This window comes from Eretmochelys imbricata, chromosome 4 (assembly GCF_965152235.1).
Source record: "Eretmochelys imbricata isolate rEreImb1 chromosome 4, rEreImb1.hap1, whole genome shotgun sequence".
In the NCBI taxonomy this organism is placed as follows: Eukaryota; Metazoa; Chordata; order Testudines; family Cheloniidae; genus Eretmochelys; species Eretmochelys imbricata.
Genome location: NC_135575.1, coordinates 32,374,744 through 32,388,917, shown reverse-complemented (window position 1 = coordinate 32,388,917; position 14,174 = coordinate 32,374,744). Strand labels below are relative to the sequence as shown.

General features: G+C 43.4%; 1 protein-coding gene across 6 annotated transcripts in view; it reads left to right on the top strand.

Moving 5' to 3' along the window:
* Positions 1 to 10: 10 nt before the first annotated feature.
* MANBA (mannosidase beta) overlaps positions 11 to 14,174 on the top strand; it is an 82,239-nt gene continuing 68,075 nt past the window's right edge. For 2 of the 6 annotated variants that reach the window (XM_077815082.1, XM_077815081.1), the window contains exons 1-2: positions 1,881 to 2,409; positions 13,902 to 13,996. In XM_077815082.1, the coding sequence (XP_077671208.1) occupies positions 2,038 to 2,409; positions 13,902 to 13,996 (467 nt within the window). In that variant the 5' untranslated portion in view covers positions 1,881 to 2,037. The other 4 variants (XM_077815085.1, XM_077815084.1, XM_077815083.1 and 1 more) reach the window with 4 other exon arrangements.

Below are 14,174 nucleotides of genomic sequence, written 5' to 3'. Positions count from 1 at the left end.
TCTCAGGGAGCACAGTAAACTTGTCATGATGTGAATCTTTCTGGTGCAGAGGACTAGTGCAAATCCTTCTGGACCACTGAAGTTATTGGCTCGGATTCACAATTGCCTGTGGCCTCTCTAGGCCAGTTTGGTGTTGCCCACCCAGGGGACCATAAGACCATGCAAAGGACCACACGCCTGCCAGGGAAGAGGAGAACTCTACATTGCTGCCAGAGGGGTCAGGGACAGGTCAGAGGTGAGAAAAGGAGGTTGTATGCTTTGGTAATTCTGTTCCCCTAGAATCATAGGGTTAGAAGGGACCTGAAGAGGTCATCTAATCCAACTCCCTGCTCAAAGCAGGACCAATCCCCAATTTCTGCTCCAGATCCCAAAATGGCCCCCTCAAGGCTTGAACTCACAACCCTGGGTTTAGCAGGCTAATGCTCAAACCACTGAGCTATCCCTCCCCCCAATCTGAAATGGTCCACGGGGGCCACTGAAGCAGCAGCACAAGTTAGGGCAGCCCTTAGGACTAATGTAACCTGCCTCAGCAGCCAAACGGGCTAGATGCCCCTAAAAAGGGGAAGCTCAAGTTACCTTCTGTTGCTGCCTGTGCTGGTCCATTTGTCCTATTTTCAAATGGGGAAAATGCAGACAGAGGTCAGTAAGATCACAAAGGAAGCCTGTGTCAGTTACCAAGGGTATCCAGGCTCACACAACGGGGCTGAAAACAGGACCCAGATCTCTTGGCTCAAGATTATCTGTTCCTTCCCTTTTATAAATGTATAAATAAGAATACATTACTTTGTAACACAAACCATTCTATTAATTATGCTTTGCCATGAACCTGAGCTTTATCTAGATTTCACAGCTTTTTTAATTCTTTTAAAGCAAAAGTCAGGCTGGATGGAGAACATCAGGCAAGGGCACGTGCTCCGGGGTAGGGAAAATATTCTAGCTGACCAAAATTTGACAAAACCAGGGTGGAGAAGAGAACCCAAGGCCCTCTAAAGTCTATGTAAACTGATCACCATTGAATTTCACCTGCCATAGTGTTTCCCAGTCCCCCACTTCATTTGGTAACTTACAAATTCCTCATAAATTTTCTATAGTCTTAACAAACTTAAATAATTTTGTCTTCTTCAAATTTTGCTACCTGATGGTTGACTCCCTTTTCAAGACTTCTGTTAAATGTATTGAACAATACTGAGCTGCGTAAAACTGATAATTTATTCCTACTCTAATATTCTGTTAGCTTTGATCCATGCCCCTTCCACTTCTATGACGGCTTAGTTTCTGTAACTGTTTATTGTGATGGACTTTGTGAAAGGCGTTTTGAAAGCCTATATAAATTATATCAACTATTGTGTTAAAGAATTATAGTAAATGAGAGGAAGGGGCCTTTATGTTAGAAAAGCCATGGCGGTTTGTCCTTTACTGATGTATTTCCATTTATAATTATTGTTTCAACCACTATTCCTGGTATAAAAGTAATGCTGTCTGGCCTGTAAAGATCGAGCATGCGCCTTAGCTTCTTTTTCAACTAAAGTTCACTACTACCCCCGAGTCGTACGGTATTCTAATGAGATTGTATGGTATGGAGCTCACCCACTTGCTCTTAAAGTCTGCCAAAAAACCCTGCTGGGTGTCTTCCACCCATTTGTACTCTTAGTCAACACCCCCACTTGACAGCACCCCCGCTTTCGATCCTGAAAAGGAGAGGTTAGAGACAGATCAGCGCTGGAGCCTCAGTCCCAGTGTCCTGCGAGCAGCAGGGCTTGGAGGGAAGGAAATGATTTGCCAGGCTCTGGGCATATTTCCACGTGCCACCAGCTGTAATTCCCCCCAAGTCCGGCGCAAGCTGCGGGCCATTATTTGCTCCTGAACGCGTCTCAGAGTAACGCGCCCAGCGCGGACCGCAGCCGGGCTGCCAAGGCCCAGTGCATTAACCCAACCAGTGCGTGGCGCCCCAAGGAAGGCGTCTCCTCGCGCCCCTGCCGTAGCGCCGCGCGTGCCCAGCGGCGGCTCCTCCGGGGCCGGGGCCGGGGCCGGGGCCAGATGCTCGCGGGTCGCCCCCCGGCCGCAGCGGCCTGCAGAGGCGGCGCAGGCGCCCGGCTCCCAGCGGAGGGCCCAGCGCTCGCGCTGCCGGCAGAAGGCGGAGCCCGGCTGGGCCTGCTGCCCTCAGCCCCTCACCCCGCCTGGGCTCCCGGCTGGTGGCGGCTCGCGGTCGCTTCCGGGATGCGGCTGCGGCTGCTTCTGCTGCTTGCGGCCTGTTGGGGGCGGGGGGCGTTGTGTGGCAGCCCCCCCGGCCCGGCGGTGCACAGCCTGCGAGGGAGCTGGTGGCTGGGCAACGGGAACGGCTCGGTGGTGCTGAGAGGGGAGGTGCCCGGCTGCGTTCACACGGCCTTACTCCGCCAGGGCCTCATCCAGGTACTGCATGATGCCGGCCGGGCTACGGCTCTGTCCTGCCAGGGGCCCGGCCCGGGGATTAAAGCGAACTGTCCCTAGGAACGCCCCCCCGCGCAGACGGTGTTTCCGTCTGGCTGGCTGCCCGCCCATCCGGCTGCTGGGAACAGGGCACCGGGCTGGGGGGGTCTCCCTCCCCGTCGTGTTCCTGCTCTAGCCCGGTGCTGCGGGGTTTCGGGTGCGGGCAGGGCCTCGGAGTGGGCAGTGCTCGGGTGGTTCTGGTGGATGTACATAAAAAAGAAATGAATAAAACATGGTGATTTGGGTGCTCATTGCGTTCTGTCCAATGTAAAAAGCTGAAATAAAAGGCAAGTAGCCTGGGAGCACTTGAAAGGGAGCCCTCAGGCCCTGCCTCTGAGAAAGATACTACAGTGGTCTCAAACACTGCAAGTTTCACTGGCGTGACTGCAGCAAGTCACTGTAACAATCTGGGGCTATTCCTGTAACAATATGTTATGTTTATTTCACATCTTTAATGTCAAAGGAGGCCAAATATTGCTATGAACAGCACCACTGAAATGCAACCATCTCTCAGTAGTCCAAATTGGATGTTGGTTGCACAGCATCCTGCATAGTCTGGGGGAGTGCAAAAAATGTGGCCAACAACACCAGCACAAACTTCTTGTCTTGTGAAAGGCATCCCACTCTTGTAGTGCCTTTGATGTCCACTTGGTACAGACAGAATGGAAGTGTTTAAAGCCCCACACAGTGGAGTGCACATTTATTCAATTTGTCCACGACAGAAGGATGAAATCCTGAACTGACCCTGTTGAACTTTGAGTTGTGTTTGCAGGGAGTCAGGGGATTTCAAGGCTGATGCTTAGTCCACTAAACGAACCCCTCAAGGTCCTGCAGAATTTTGATGGCATGCATAGATTTGTAGTATTGTAGAAGAGGCAAGTCCTGGCTTTTTTGTTGTACCATGAAATACTTTACTACTTTTAGAGAATTGTTCATATCAAAAGATTTTCAGAGTTTTTGCAACTTGTATTTTTTTATCCTTTCCTGCTTCTTTTAGCTTTCAGGTTTAGGAGAGCTCCATTCCTGTAACAATGAGTTCCAATTCTTGTTCTGTAAATCAATGGCAAAACTCCTTTTTCATCGATTCAGAGCAGAAGACGACCCAGTGTCACTCGCAATCCACATGTTTTTTGTTTAGGGTTAATCTGGCCTCTTTCACCCAAATGGGGGTGTATAATTGATAGACTTTTATCTCTGCTGGAGCGGCAGTAATGCTGAGACTAAGTCCTTCAAGGGCAATGGAAGTTATCTATGACCAGTACGTTGAGTCATACATGTAAGGAAGTACTGTTGTAATGGAAGACTCAAACGTTTAACTATTCTTTTTGAAATGAGGAAGTGTGGTCACTAATTTAATTGAATTGCTGTAAATGGGCCAATAATTTCAGTTTTGAACGGGAGCCGGGCATTTGGGGCTTAGGCCAAGCTCATGCAGAAGGGTAGAACCCCTGTGCGTGGGTGGAGCCCTGTTGACTTCAATCAGCCTTCATAGTCAGTTAGCCTACAACCTTATGGCTTGTCTACTCACAGATTTGCATGGGTTTAGTTAAATTTGTGAAAAAATTATGTGGACATTTAAAATGGCTTATTTTGGTTGGGGGAGAGGGGAAACCTTTGATCCACTGGAACTCAGCTGCTTGTGATGTGATCCATTCATTGTGGCCAGCAATTTAAAAAAAAAAAGGTTACAAGGGACAGTTCTCCAGATACGTGTAAGGTCTGGGTGACACTGTGAGGGAAAAAATGAGGTGATTTTTCAGAGGAACTGACCACCTTCTGCTCACTTCAGTGACATTCATTGGTGGTTAATGCCTCGAAAAGTCAGGGCACCTTTTCTTAAGGTGTCCAAACATGGACTTAAGGGCCTTGGATCGTTCTTCTTTCTCTTTTATTCCTCCCTCACCCAGAATTGATGTCCTCTGTCATCACGCTTAAAGAGAATAGTCAGCCAAATATTTTTTAGGTCTTAATCAACCAAGCAAAATGTATCCGCATGTAACTTATTCATGAAAGCTTTATGCTAGCAATGGTGATCCTCTATAATGTGTACTTCAAATATTGGATGATGCCATTTCTGCTGGCAGGTGGCTCCTACAGAATTCTTGGCACTGATGGACAGGGCTCTTGTAGCCAGTTTTTTTTACCAGCCATTTGCCTTTACATGGGGTCTCTGTTTTGTTATACTAGCTGCTTCTCTGATTTGCAGAGCACTGTAGTGCAGAGAATTCCATAAATATCTGAGCTCAAGTGTCTATATGTCACAAGTAATGCTTGTGCAGTTCTGAAAATGAAATCTGTTTTTACCAGGAATTTAATTACCAGTTTGTCTAAATTGTTGCATTTGACATTTTCTCATAGCTGATATTTTTCACAGCCACTCAAAGAACAACCATGTCATCCATCAGGTGGTTCTATTATTAGTTATTATTTATATTACTGTAATGTGTAGGAGCCCTAGTCATGGACCAGGACCCCATTTTGCTAGGCATTAAGTGGCATTCATTGAGGAAAATAATTGGCTGATATAAATGTAGTTTTCTATTCAGATGTTTACTGCAGTGTGTGGGTTAAAACTGTCCTGACAAATTAGAGAGCCAGAGTGAAACTAACTAGTACTGAAGGCTCTATATGTTCAAATAGATTTTAGTTGGTATTGTAGGCCCCCTTGAATAGAGGGGCCTCTGAACTTTATTGGGAGTGTTCCAGTTGGGAAGATCCAGTGTGCTGCAATCTAGCCTTAGTGACTAGGTTGTGCAGGGAGTGGGGAAGGCTCCATTTTTGGGGAAAGAAGCCAGATTGCTGGTATGGAGCTCTGTCCATACCAGGAGCTGCTGCTGGGAAGCCAGCTGGGATTTTGATCGAGCAGGGAGCTTCAGAGGTGGTTGGCGGTGGCTTCACTGGAGCCAGGGGAGAGACTAATGCTGTGCCTAGAGCTGATTAAGGTGGGCCTGCAGTGAAGGAACTGTGAGAAACCCCCACTCTTGTTTGGGAAAGTACTTGCAAGGAAGGGGCAAAGCAGAGAGTCTGAGGAGAGGCAGAGTGATTTTCCCAGGACCCAGAGCTGCTGACATTTGATGGGGACAACTCCAGTCTTCAGAGGGAATGTGCAACTTCTTGCCTTGGCTGGACTGATACACAGAACCAACAGAGTGCCGTCTCCAGTTTCAGATCTTCAAGTGCGCCCACGCAAGCAAGTGGCTAGGACTCTGAAATCCAGAGGAGTCGACGCTCCAGGGTGGGGTAAATGGTGGCAGTGTAAATGCCAGTTAGATAAGTTTCATTTATTACTGTATACTATATTTGTTAATTGATTTTATTCAACTGCTCCCTGGGGATTTAAATTAGTAGTGACATTTAATCTTAGTCGGTTATACCCTGTTTCTTTAAGTTCTTAAGTAAAGGTGTGTTAACTCTAATTTAAGTATATTGGATGTATATTATTTATAATTGGTATTTCTGAGTTAGACACAAGCCACAGGTTATTAGTACTATTTGAAGGGGTTCATTCCGGGAGGTTCCCAAGGTACGCCATTGAGTGTGTACAGGATCCAGCCAGGTGGAAGCACCGCCAATTTTAAGTTCCTTTAGGAATAAAAGGACTGCAGCAGAGGGGTGGATAAAGGATTCCCACCTATTCAACATCACCACTGGGATACTCAGGATCTCCTTTAATGTCAACAACATCAGGTGCCCAGGCACACAGGTCAGTGTTGCCTGCTCTGGAGTAATCCAGGGAGGAAAGGGGGGATTACAGTATTTAGACATGAAAAGTTTAAATATCACCGCTATACAACCTCTTTTAATTAATGTCTTGTGAATGGATATGGAGTTGAAGATGGAGAGAAGTATTAGTAGCCTTTAAAATAGAATACATACGCTTCCCAGGTTTCGCAAGACCCGACTTATACAAATTTGCACTTACGGAAAAAGTTCCATAAGCCAGAAATAGGATTTTCGAGTTGCGTAACGTATGGGTATATGTCTCTGACTTACGCAAAATTCGAGTTACGCAAGGCTTTCCAGAATGGAAAGTTTGTGTAAGTCGGGGGGTGTCTGTATAAAAACAATATTCAACAGCATATATTAATATTTCTGTCAGCTTCCCAACTTATCTTTGTCTTTCTATTCTGTAGCTTTTGGCTTAATATTCAATTGAAACACATCTTATGAGTAAGGTGATATTCAGTTAAATGTCTTGTCTGTATAAGCACTGAAAACATGAATGGCTTAAGGGTGAATTTACAAAACTAATATTCCAAGAATACAATCTCTTCATTACTACCATGAGTTAAAATTCACATGAAGCTATAAATATGTGAAAATGGGCTTTTGGAAAAATTTATAGGTGTTCTGACTGCATTCGTTTCACAGAAATTAAAAAGAAAAGGAGTACTTGTGGCATCTTAGAGACAAACAAATGTATTTGAGCATAAGCTTTCGTCAGCTACGGCTCACTTCATCAGATGCATTAAGTGGAAAATACAGTGGGGAGATTTATATACATAGAGAACATGAAACAATGGGTGTTACCATACACAATGTAATGAGAGTGATCACTTAAGGTGAGTTATTACCAGCAGGAGAGTGGAGAGGGAACTGTTTTTCATAACTATTTCACATTTGGGGACAATGTATACCTTCAAATCAGTGGCACTGCTATGGGTACCCGCATGGCCCCACAGTAAGCCAACGTTTTTATGGCGGATTTAGAACAACGCTTCCTCAGCTCTCATCCCCTAATGCCCCTACTCTACTTGTGCTACATTGATGACATCTTCATCATCTGGACCCATGGAAAAGAAGCTCTTGAGGAATTCCACCACGATTTCAACAATTTCCATCCCACCATCAACCTCAGCTGGACGAGTCCACACAAGAGATCCACTTCCTGGACGCTACGGTGCTAATAAGTGATGGTCACATAAACACCACCCTATACCGGAAACTGACCACTATTCCTACCTACATGCCTCCAGCTTTCAAACAGGCCAGACCACCCGATCCATTGTCTACAGCCAAGCTCTATGATACAACCGCATTTGCTCCAACCCCTCAGACAGAGACAAACACCTACAAGATCTCTATCAAGCATTCTTACAACTACAATACCCACCTGCTGAAGTGAAGAAACAGATTGACAGAGCCAGAAGGCTACGCAGAAGTCACCTACTGCAGGACAGACCCAACAAATTAAATAACAGAATGCCACTAGCCATCACCTTCAGCCCCCAACCGAAACCTCTCCAATGCATCATCAAGGATCTACAACCTATCCTGAAGGAAGGAGTACTTGTGGCACCTTAGAGACTAACAAATTTATTTGAGCATAAGGTGCCACAAGTACTCCTTTTCTTTTTGCGAACACAGACTAACATGGCTGCTACTCTGAAACCTATCCTGAAGGAAAACCCATCACTCTCACAGATCTTGGGAGACAGGCCAGTCCTTGCTTACAGACTGCCCCCCAACCTGAAGCAAATACTCACCAACAGCCACACACCACACAACAGAACCACTAACCCAGGAACCTATCCTTGCAACAAAGCCCGTTGCCAGCTGGGTCGACATATCTATTCAGGGGACACCATCACAGGGCCTAATCACATCAGCCACACTATCAGAGGCTCGTTCACCTGCACATCTACCAATGTGATATATGCCATCGTGTGCCAGCAATGCCCCTCTGCCATGTACATTGGCCAAACTGGACAGTCTCTATGTAAAAGAATAAATGGACACAAATCAGACATCAGGAATTAGAACATTCAAAAACCAGTTGGAGAACACTTCAATCTCTTTGGTCACTCGATTACAGACCTAAAAGTTGCAATTCTTCAACAAAAAAACTTCAAAAACAGACTCCAATGAGAGACTGCTGAATTGGAATTAATTTGCAGACTGGATACAATTAATTTAGGCTTGAATAAAGACTGGGAGTGGATGGGTCATTACACAAAGTAAAACTATTTCCCCATGTTTATTCCACCCCCCTCCCCCCGCTGTTCCTCAGACGTTCTTATCAACTGCTGGAAATGACCCACCTTGATCTTGATTAAGTGATCACTCTTGTTACAGTGTGTATGGTAACACCCATTGTTTCATGTTCTCTATGTATATAAATCTCCCCACTGTATTTTCCACTGAATGCATCCGATGAAGTGAGCTGTAGCTCACGAAAGCTTATGCTCAAATAAATTGGTTAGTCTCTAAGGTGCCACAAGTACTCCTTTTCTTTTTGCGAATAGAGACTAACACGGCTGCTACTCTGAAACAGAAATTAAGGTATCTCTGGATGTAGATAAATATTCTAGCAATGTGAGTTCCATTGTTTCAGAAGCTTTTGAAAATGAGAACACCTTGAAGTTGGATGTAGTGACAATTCATGTTCTACATGTTCGTGTTCTTCTATGACAGTAATGTTCTCTGAAAACCTACCTTCAGTGGAATTCTCTTACTGTATTCCACATAAAATACTATTGCAAAATGAGTTTATGTAATGTGAACATGCAAAGCAGTTTCAAATTTCATCACAGCAAAACTATTGCAATAGAAAAGACACCTACTTCTGTTTTTCATTATTTTTGTTTAAATCACAAGGAATATATAATGAAATACAAGAATTGTATTACAGGGAGGAATAAAAAATCAGTGTAGCCATCTGGAGGAGACAAGCAATAGAAAATATACAGTAGTCATTTTTGCTTTCTTACGGCCTCCGCCAAATTCCACTTCTGTTTACTTCAAAGAGCATTGGATCAGGCTTGCACTCAACAAAAATTAGAAAGATATGAAATAAAATATACTTATAGGTGCGTTTTATTCTATCAACTGTATTGTAAAGATCTGTCAGAACCGGGAGAGGGGCAGAAGTTTAGAGCCTATATTCTGCTTCTATAATAAAGACAAGCTATGAGATTTTGGCTATTTCCTAGACTTAAACGTGACCTGCAAAGGAAAAAAATGTTTTTGTGTCCCCTTTTATTCTTTATAATGTATAAAGAAGGCTTGATTTCCACCCCTCCCTTCCCCCAGAAAAAGCAAACCTGTGGGTTTTTCCTACTTGTTTGTTATATTTGAAGTTCAGATCCTGTCTAACCTGAAAGGCACTACGATGGCTAAAGAGTTAGTGAAATTATGCCCTTCCAGGACTTCAGTGCAGTTGAGAGGGGAAAGGATTTTTAGTCATACTGTTTAAAACTGTTTGATTTTTAGGAAAACCGTCTTCACTTACTATTAAACGTTCTGGAGACAAGGTGTCACTCAACACCTTCACTCCTTCAATAATGTGTGAGAGCTAACAATATACTACCCTGAGACCCCCAGGACGTCCTCCAGTAGATTATAGGATGACGAGACAACATTCCTGTTAGTTCCAAAGTAACATAAAACAAAACAAACCATACCCTCAAAAAACTAAATAGCAAAAATTCAAATGAACAAAATATCTTCTGGGTTCAAAATCAGTTTAAAAAAAATTCACACATCATCTTTAAGAAACATGAGGAAGGCTCGAAATTTATTGGATATGGATGTGGTTGGTGGAATCAAATGAAAAGAACTTTTTGACATTGCACAAAGAGCTCTCCAGCCAAAGGCCAGGCAACAAAATTACTATAATTACTAGGAAATGGAACACCAACTCACTTCAGATAAGATGCTGTACAGTCATCCAGTGGTAGCAATCTTTGGTCACTATCAAGTGGAGTTCTGTGGGTTCTGTTTCCTGATCCAACAAGTTCCTTAATGTGGGTTTTATCAGGCCTAGGACATGATGCTATAATCAACCAAAGCAATGGGGCAGAATTGATCATTGAAAGAAGTTTTGGATGAACAAATGAAATAATCTTGAGCTAGTAATTGCTGTTCTGGGCGGAAAACTGATTTGAACTGCAGCATGTTTAAACTATCTAGAAAGTGACATTGATGGCATCGGGCTTCAGACCGCACGTGCATGTGTGCACACATGCATGGACGCATAAAACTGCATGAAAAAATCTGCTCATCAGTACACTACATATGCTCCTGTAATTGAAGGGATCATTGCCATGTAGTTTCGGCCCAAGCTTTATTTTTTGTTAAAGGTTTTACAAAAGCTGATAATATAAATTGCTTCCTGCAATGTACACCAAATAAAATTAAGACCAGACTATTCAGATATAAACATCCCCTTCTGTGTCTGCAGCTGAGTAATTAATACATCATTTGTGCTGAATTGAGCCTCTAATGTTTGTGAGCCTTTTGCTATTTTCTTGAATGTATTTGTTTAAAATTATTTGCTTACATGAATTATTATTGATCTTAAGATTGTTCACTTGCAGTTCGTTGTATTTGATATCCAAAATGTGATGTGTTGGATAGTTATGATAGAACATGTAGGTCATGTGGTATTTTTCTATTCTCCGATTGGCTGAGCATAATTCTTAGATCAAATTTTGAGTGCAATTGCTAGTGTTTATACACAGAATTATAGAAATCATAGGAAGGGACCTCAAGAGATCATCAAGCCCAGCCTCCTGTGCTGAGGCGGGACCAAGTAAACCTAGATCATGCCTGATAGGTTTTTGTTCAACCTGTTCTTGAAAACTCCAAAGATTTTCGGACCTTATTTGTGAATGTTTTCTGATCTCTGCTTAAAGCTCTTTGTTCCTATGAGCATTCCTGCCAGGAAACTCCATCACTAAAACAGTAATGGAAAGTGAACATGAAGAGATGTGAATATAGGCACAATTTAGAATTCACTGTTTTTTATTTGAGGGAATGTTTGCCGGAAAACGTTTTGAGCTACCTGCAGAGCAGCATGATCAGCAGCATTGTGTTGATAATAAACAAAACCGACTTGTTTAGTTTGAGTGAATAAACTGAGAAGTGCAGAAAGACAACAAATTGCTTAACTGGCAAATAGTTCTGGGAATACTAGATCTTCTCCCTTCCACCCAAATAAACATAGATAAATAAGGATTTGCCCTCTGACCCTGAACCCACAGAGCCCCAGCATCTTCAGGAGGCCAGGGTATCTATGTGGATATTTCTACACCAGCTGTGAAGCACTTGCCTTCTTCTAACTCCCAATCTGTGTGGCTCCCCTGGCACTGTTTTGCCAGCACTTCCTCTTCCTGGAGTCTCCATGAAGAGGATGGAGTGGGGGCCAGAAACCAACTATATCTTTTTCTGGATAACACTTTTCAGGTGCCAAGTAGGTCTTTGTGGGAGGAAAGTAATGCACAAACTCCCTGTCCCATCCTGTCTTCCTCCAGCTTTCTGCTTCAGCAGCGCCAGGTCCAAATATTGGAGAGGGTGTTCCCTATGCATATTTATTTCAAGGAAATGACCAGACTCTAGGGTTTTGAAATGTTTTTAGAATGTTAAATGTTGTCAGTACACAGGTAAGGAGGTAGTTTTGTGTGTGTAATGTTATTTTAACTTGGTATTGCCCCTTTAAAGATGACAAAGTGATGAATAACACAATAGAGCAGTCCAAATCGGATGTGGTTCAGGTCTGGTAGTCTCCCTCAAAAGCTTGCTTGCTGATCTTTCACATTTGAAAACAGTAAGACATGTCCCTGGTGCACATCAATAGGCATCCTTCTCAGCCTGAGCCAGATTGTGATCAGAGATGTGCTACAGGAGAAGGCCTCCACACTTGTATGGCCTGCATGAGGGACAGTCACAATAGCAGTTCCTGCTTGCTGCTTACTCTCCCTGGCAAACAAATTGCCTGAGAGGGGGTAGCAAGGAGGCAGGGCCATGCCCTACCCTCTGCACAGGCCCATGAAGTAGCGTATGTCCTGCTGGGAGGCTCCAGAAGAGAATATATTACTTGAGACATATCCTCTCCTGGTGTTCCCTCAGGTGCTGTGACTCTTCTGTGCCCAACATAAGACTGTGTGTAAATCTCACAATCTAGCCTTATATGTTGTAAAAGGGATACAAGAAGAGCCCCTTCAAAGAAATCTGAGTGCAGAAGGACTATTAATATTGATACTGACATACGAGATGAGAAAAATTGAGTTGCAGCAAGGAAAATAAAAGGACTGACCAAATTTTCTTTCTCTCAGTTTGAATCTGGGCATTCAGGCCCCGGGAACAACTCTTAACAGTCTAGAAAGCTTCTAATGTTACGTAGTGAGTCTTGTTGCCTCTGTGCTCTTTCCAGCTAAGCTTTGGGTAAAGTACATCAGCAGAATCTACAGCTATTTGTTTTAGGAAACCAATTCAGCTGAGAAATTGCCGGAGAAAGATGAGATGCTGTCTCAGTAGGTGCCTCTGATATACACACTGAACTGTCTGACATAAACATCTTACTCATGTTCAGACACCACAGTGAGACTTTTTATGAGCTGGGTTCCACTCTTGCAACTCTTCTACTAGTTCATTTGGGTAGTCCCACAGACTTCAGTGGGGCTACTTGCAGGAGTAAGGGTTGCAGGATTGGGCCCTTAATATATCATTGTTACTATTATTTCTTCAGGGCCATTGTGTGTAGTGTTTTACTGACAAGTAGAGGACCGGGCCCTGCACTACCATCTACATCTGTGCAAAGTGGAGGTAAAATGCTACCAAAGAGTCAGATTTCATCACTGACACTCACTTTTTCCAGGTGTGAGTGGCTGCACAAGGTGCAAGGCAGTGGAGTATCAGGTCCACACACCTGCCCTGAGTTGTTTGCAGTCTAGGTGAGGTACAAAGTGACCCAACATAAGGAAAGGAACATCAAGGAAAAGGGAGTGGGAATGAGTTGTAAGGAATGTGCTTATAATTCTTGAGTGAGCGGTATGACAAAAAGGAAAATAGCACATTTGTTATAATTACAGTGAGGTTCTCACATAACTGTCTTTTGGGGGGAAGAACAGAGGTAGACATTTTAATTTTACTCAACTAACCAAAATGTGTTTCCACTTTTCCCTTCCCTAATATAACAGTGGAATATATTCATGTCATATCAGGAGTGATAGGTGTGGATTTCTGGGGATGTTGCTGATATTTAAAACCGTACAGGTTTTTTCGCTGTAGTTTCTAGAGGTCTGAAGATTCTATTTCCCTGGCCCTTATGATCTCGTCTGTCCTCTATGCTCTGTCATTGTGGTGGTGGTCGTTCTGCTACTCTCCCTCTCCTTTTGAATTGCTACCTCTGTTGAATTCTTTCTGTTTCCAGCTCAGCATTACAAGGGCCAAATCCTGCTCCCCTTACTTCTAAGCATGAGTACAGCAAGCAGAATTTAATTTAACCTATATGTAGTTACTGTCAAAATGTTCTAAAGCTGTTGCTTTCACATATCACTTCAGAAGCGGAAGAAATATCTGAGCTCCTAAAGCTAACCAAATTAAGATAATTGGATTGTGCACTTGCAGAATATCTGAAAATGACTCACCTACTAGATAACAGTATTCATTTTATTTGTGTAACACTGCAATGTTTTTTGTTCGTCTATCAATAGGATCCTTACTATAGGTTTAATGACCTGGCCTACAGATGGATCTCCTTGGATAATTGGACTTACAGCAGGACATTCAAAGCCCCTTTTGATGTCAGGTACGCAATAAGAATAGTTTTATGTTATCTTCCATGCAGAAATGTTTGCTAAGCAGTCAGCCCCAAATCCACCGATTACTTTCAGATGTAATAAACCAAATTCTGTAATGGGATATAAGCTTCAAGCAGCCTGTTGCTAAATGTCACTTAGTGGGTTTCTTTTTCTTTTTCAAGATTT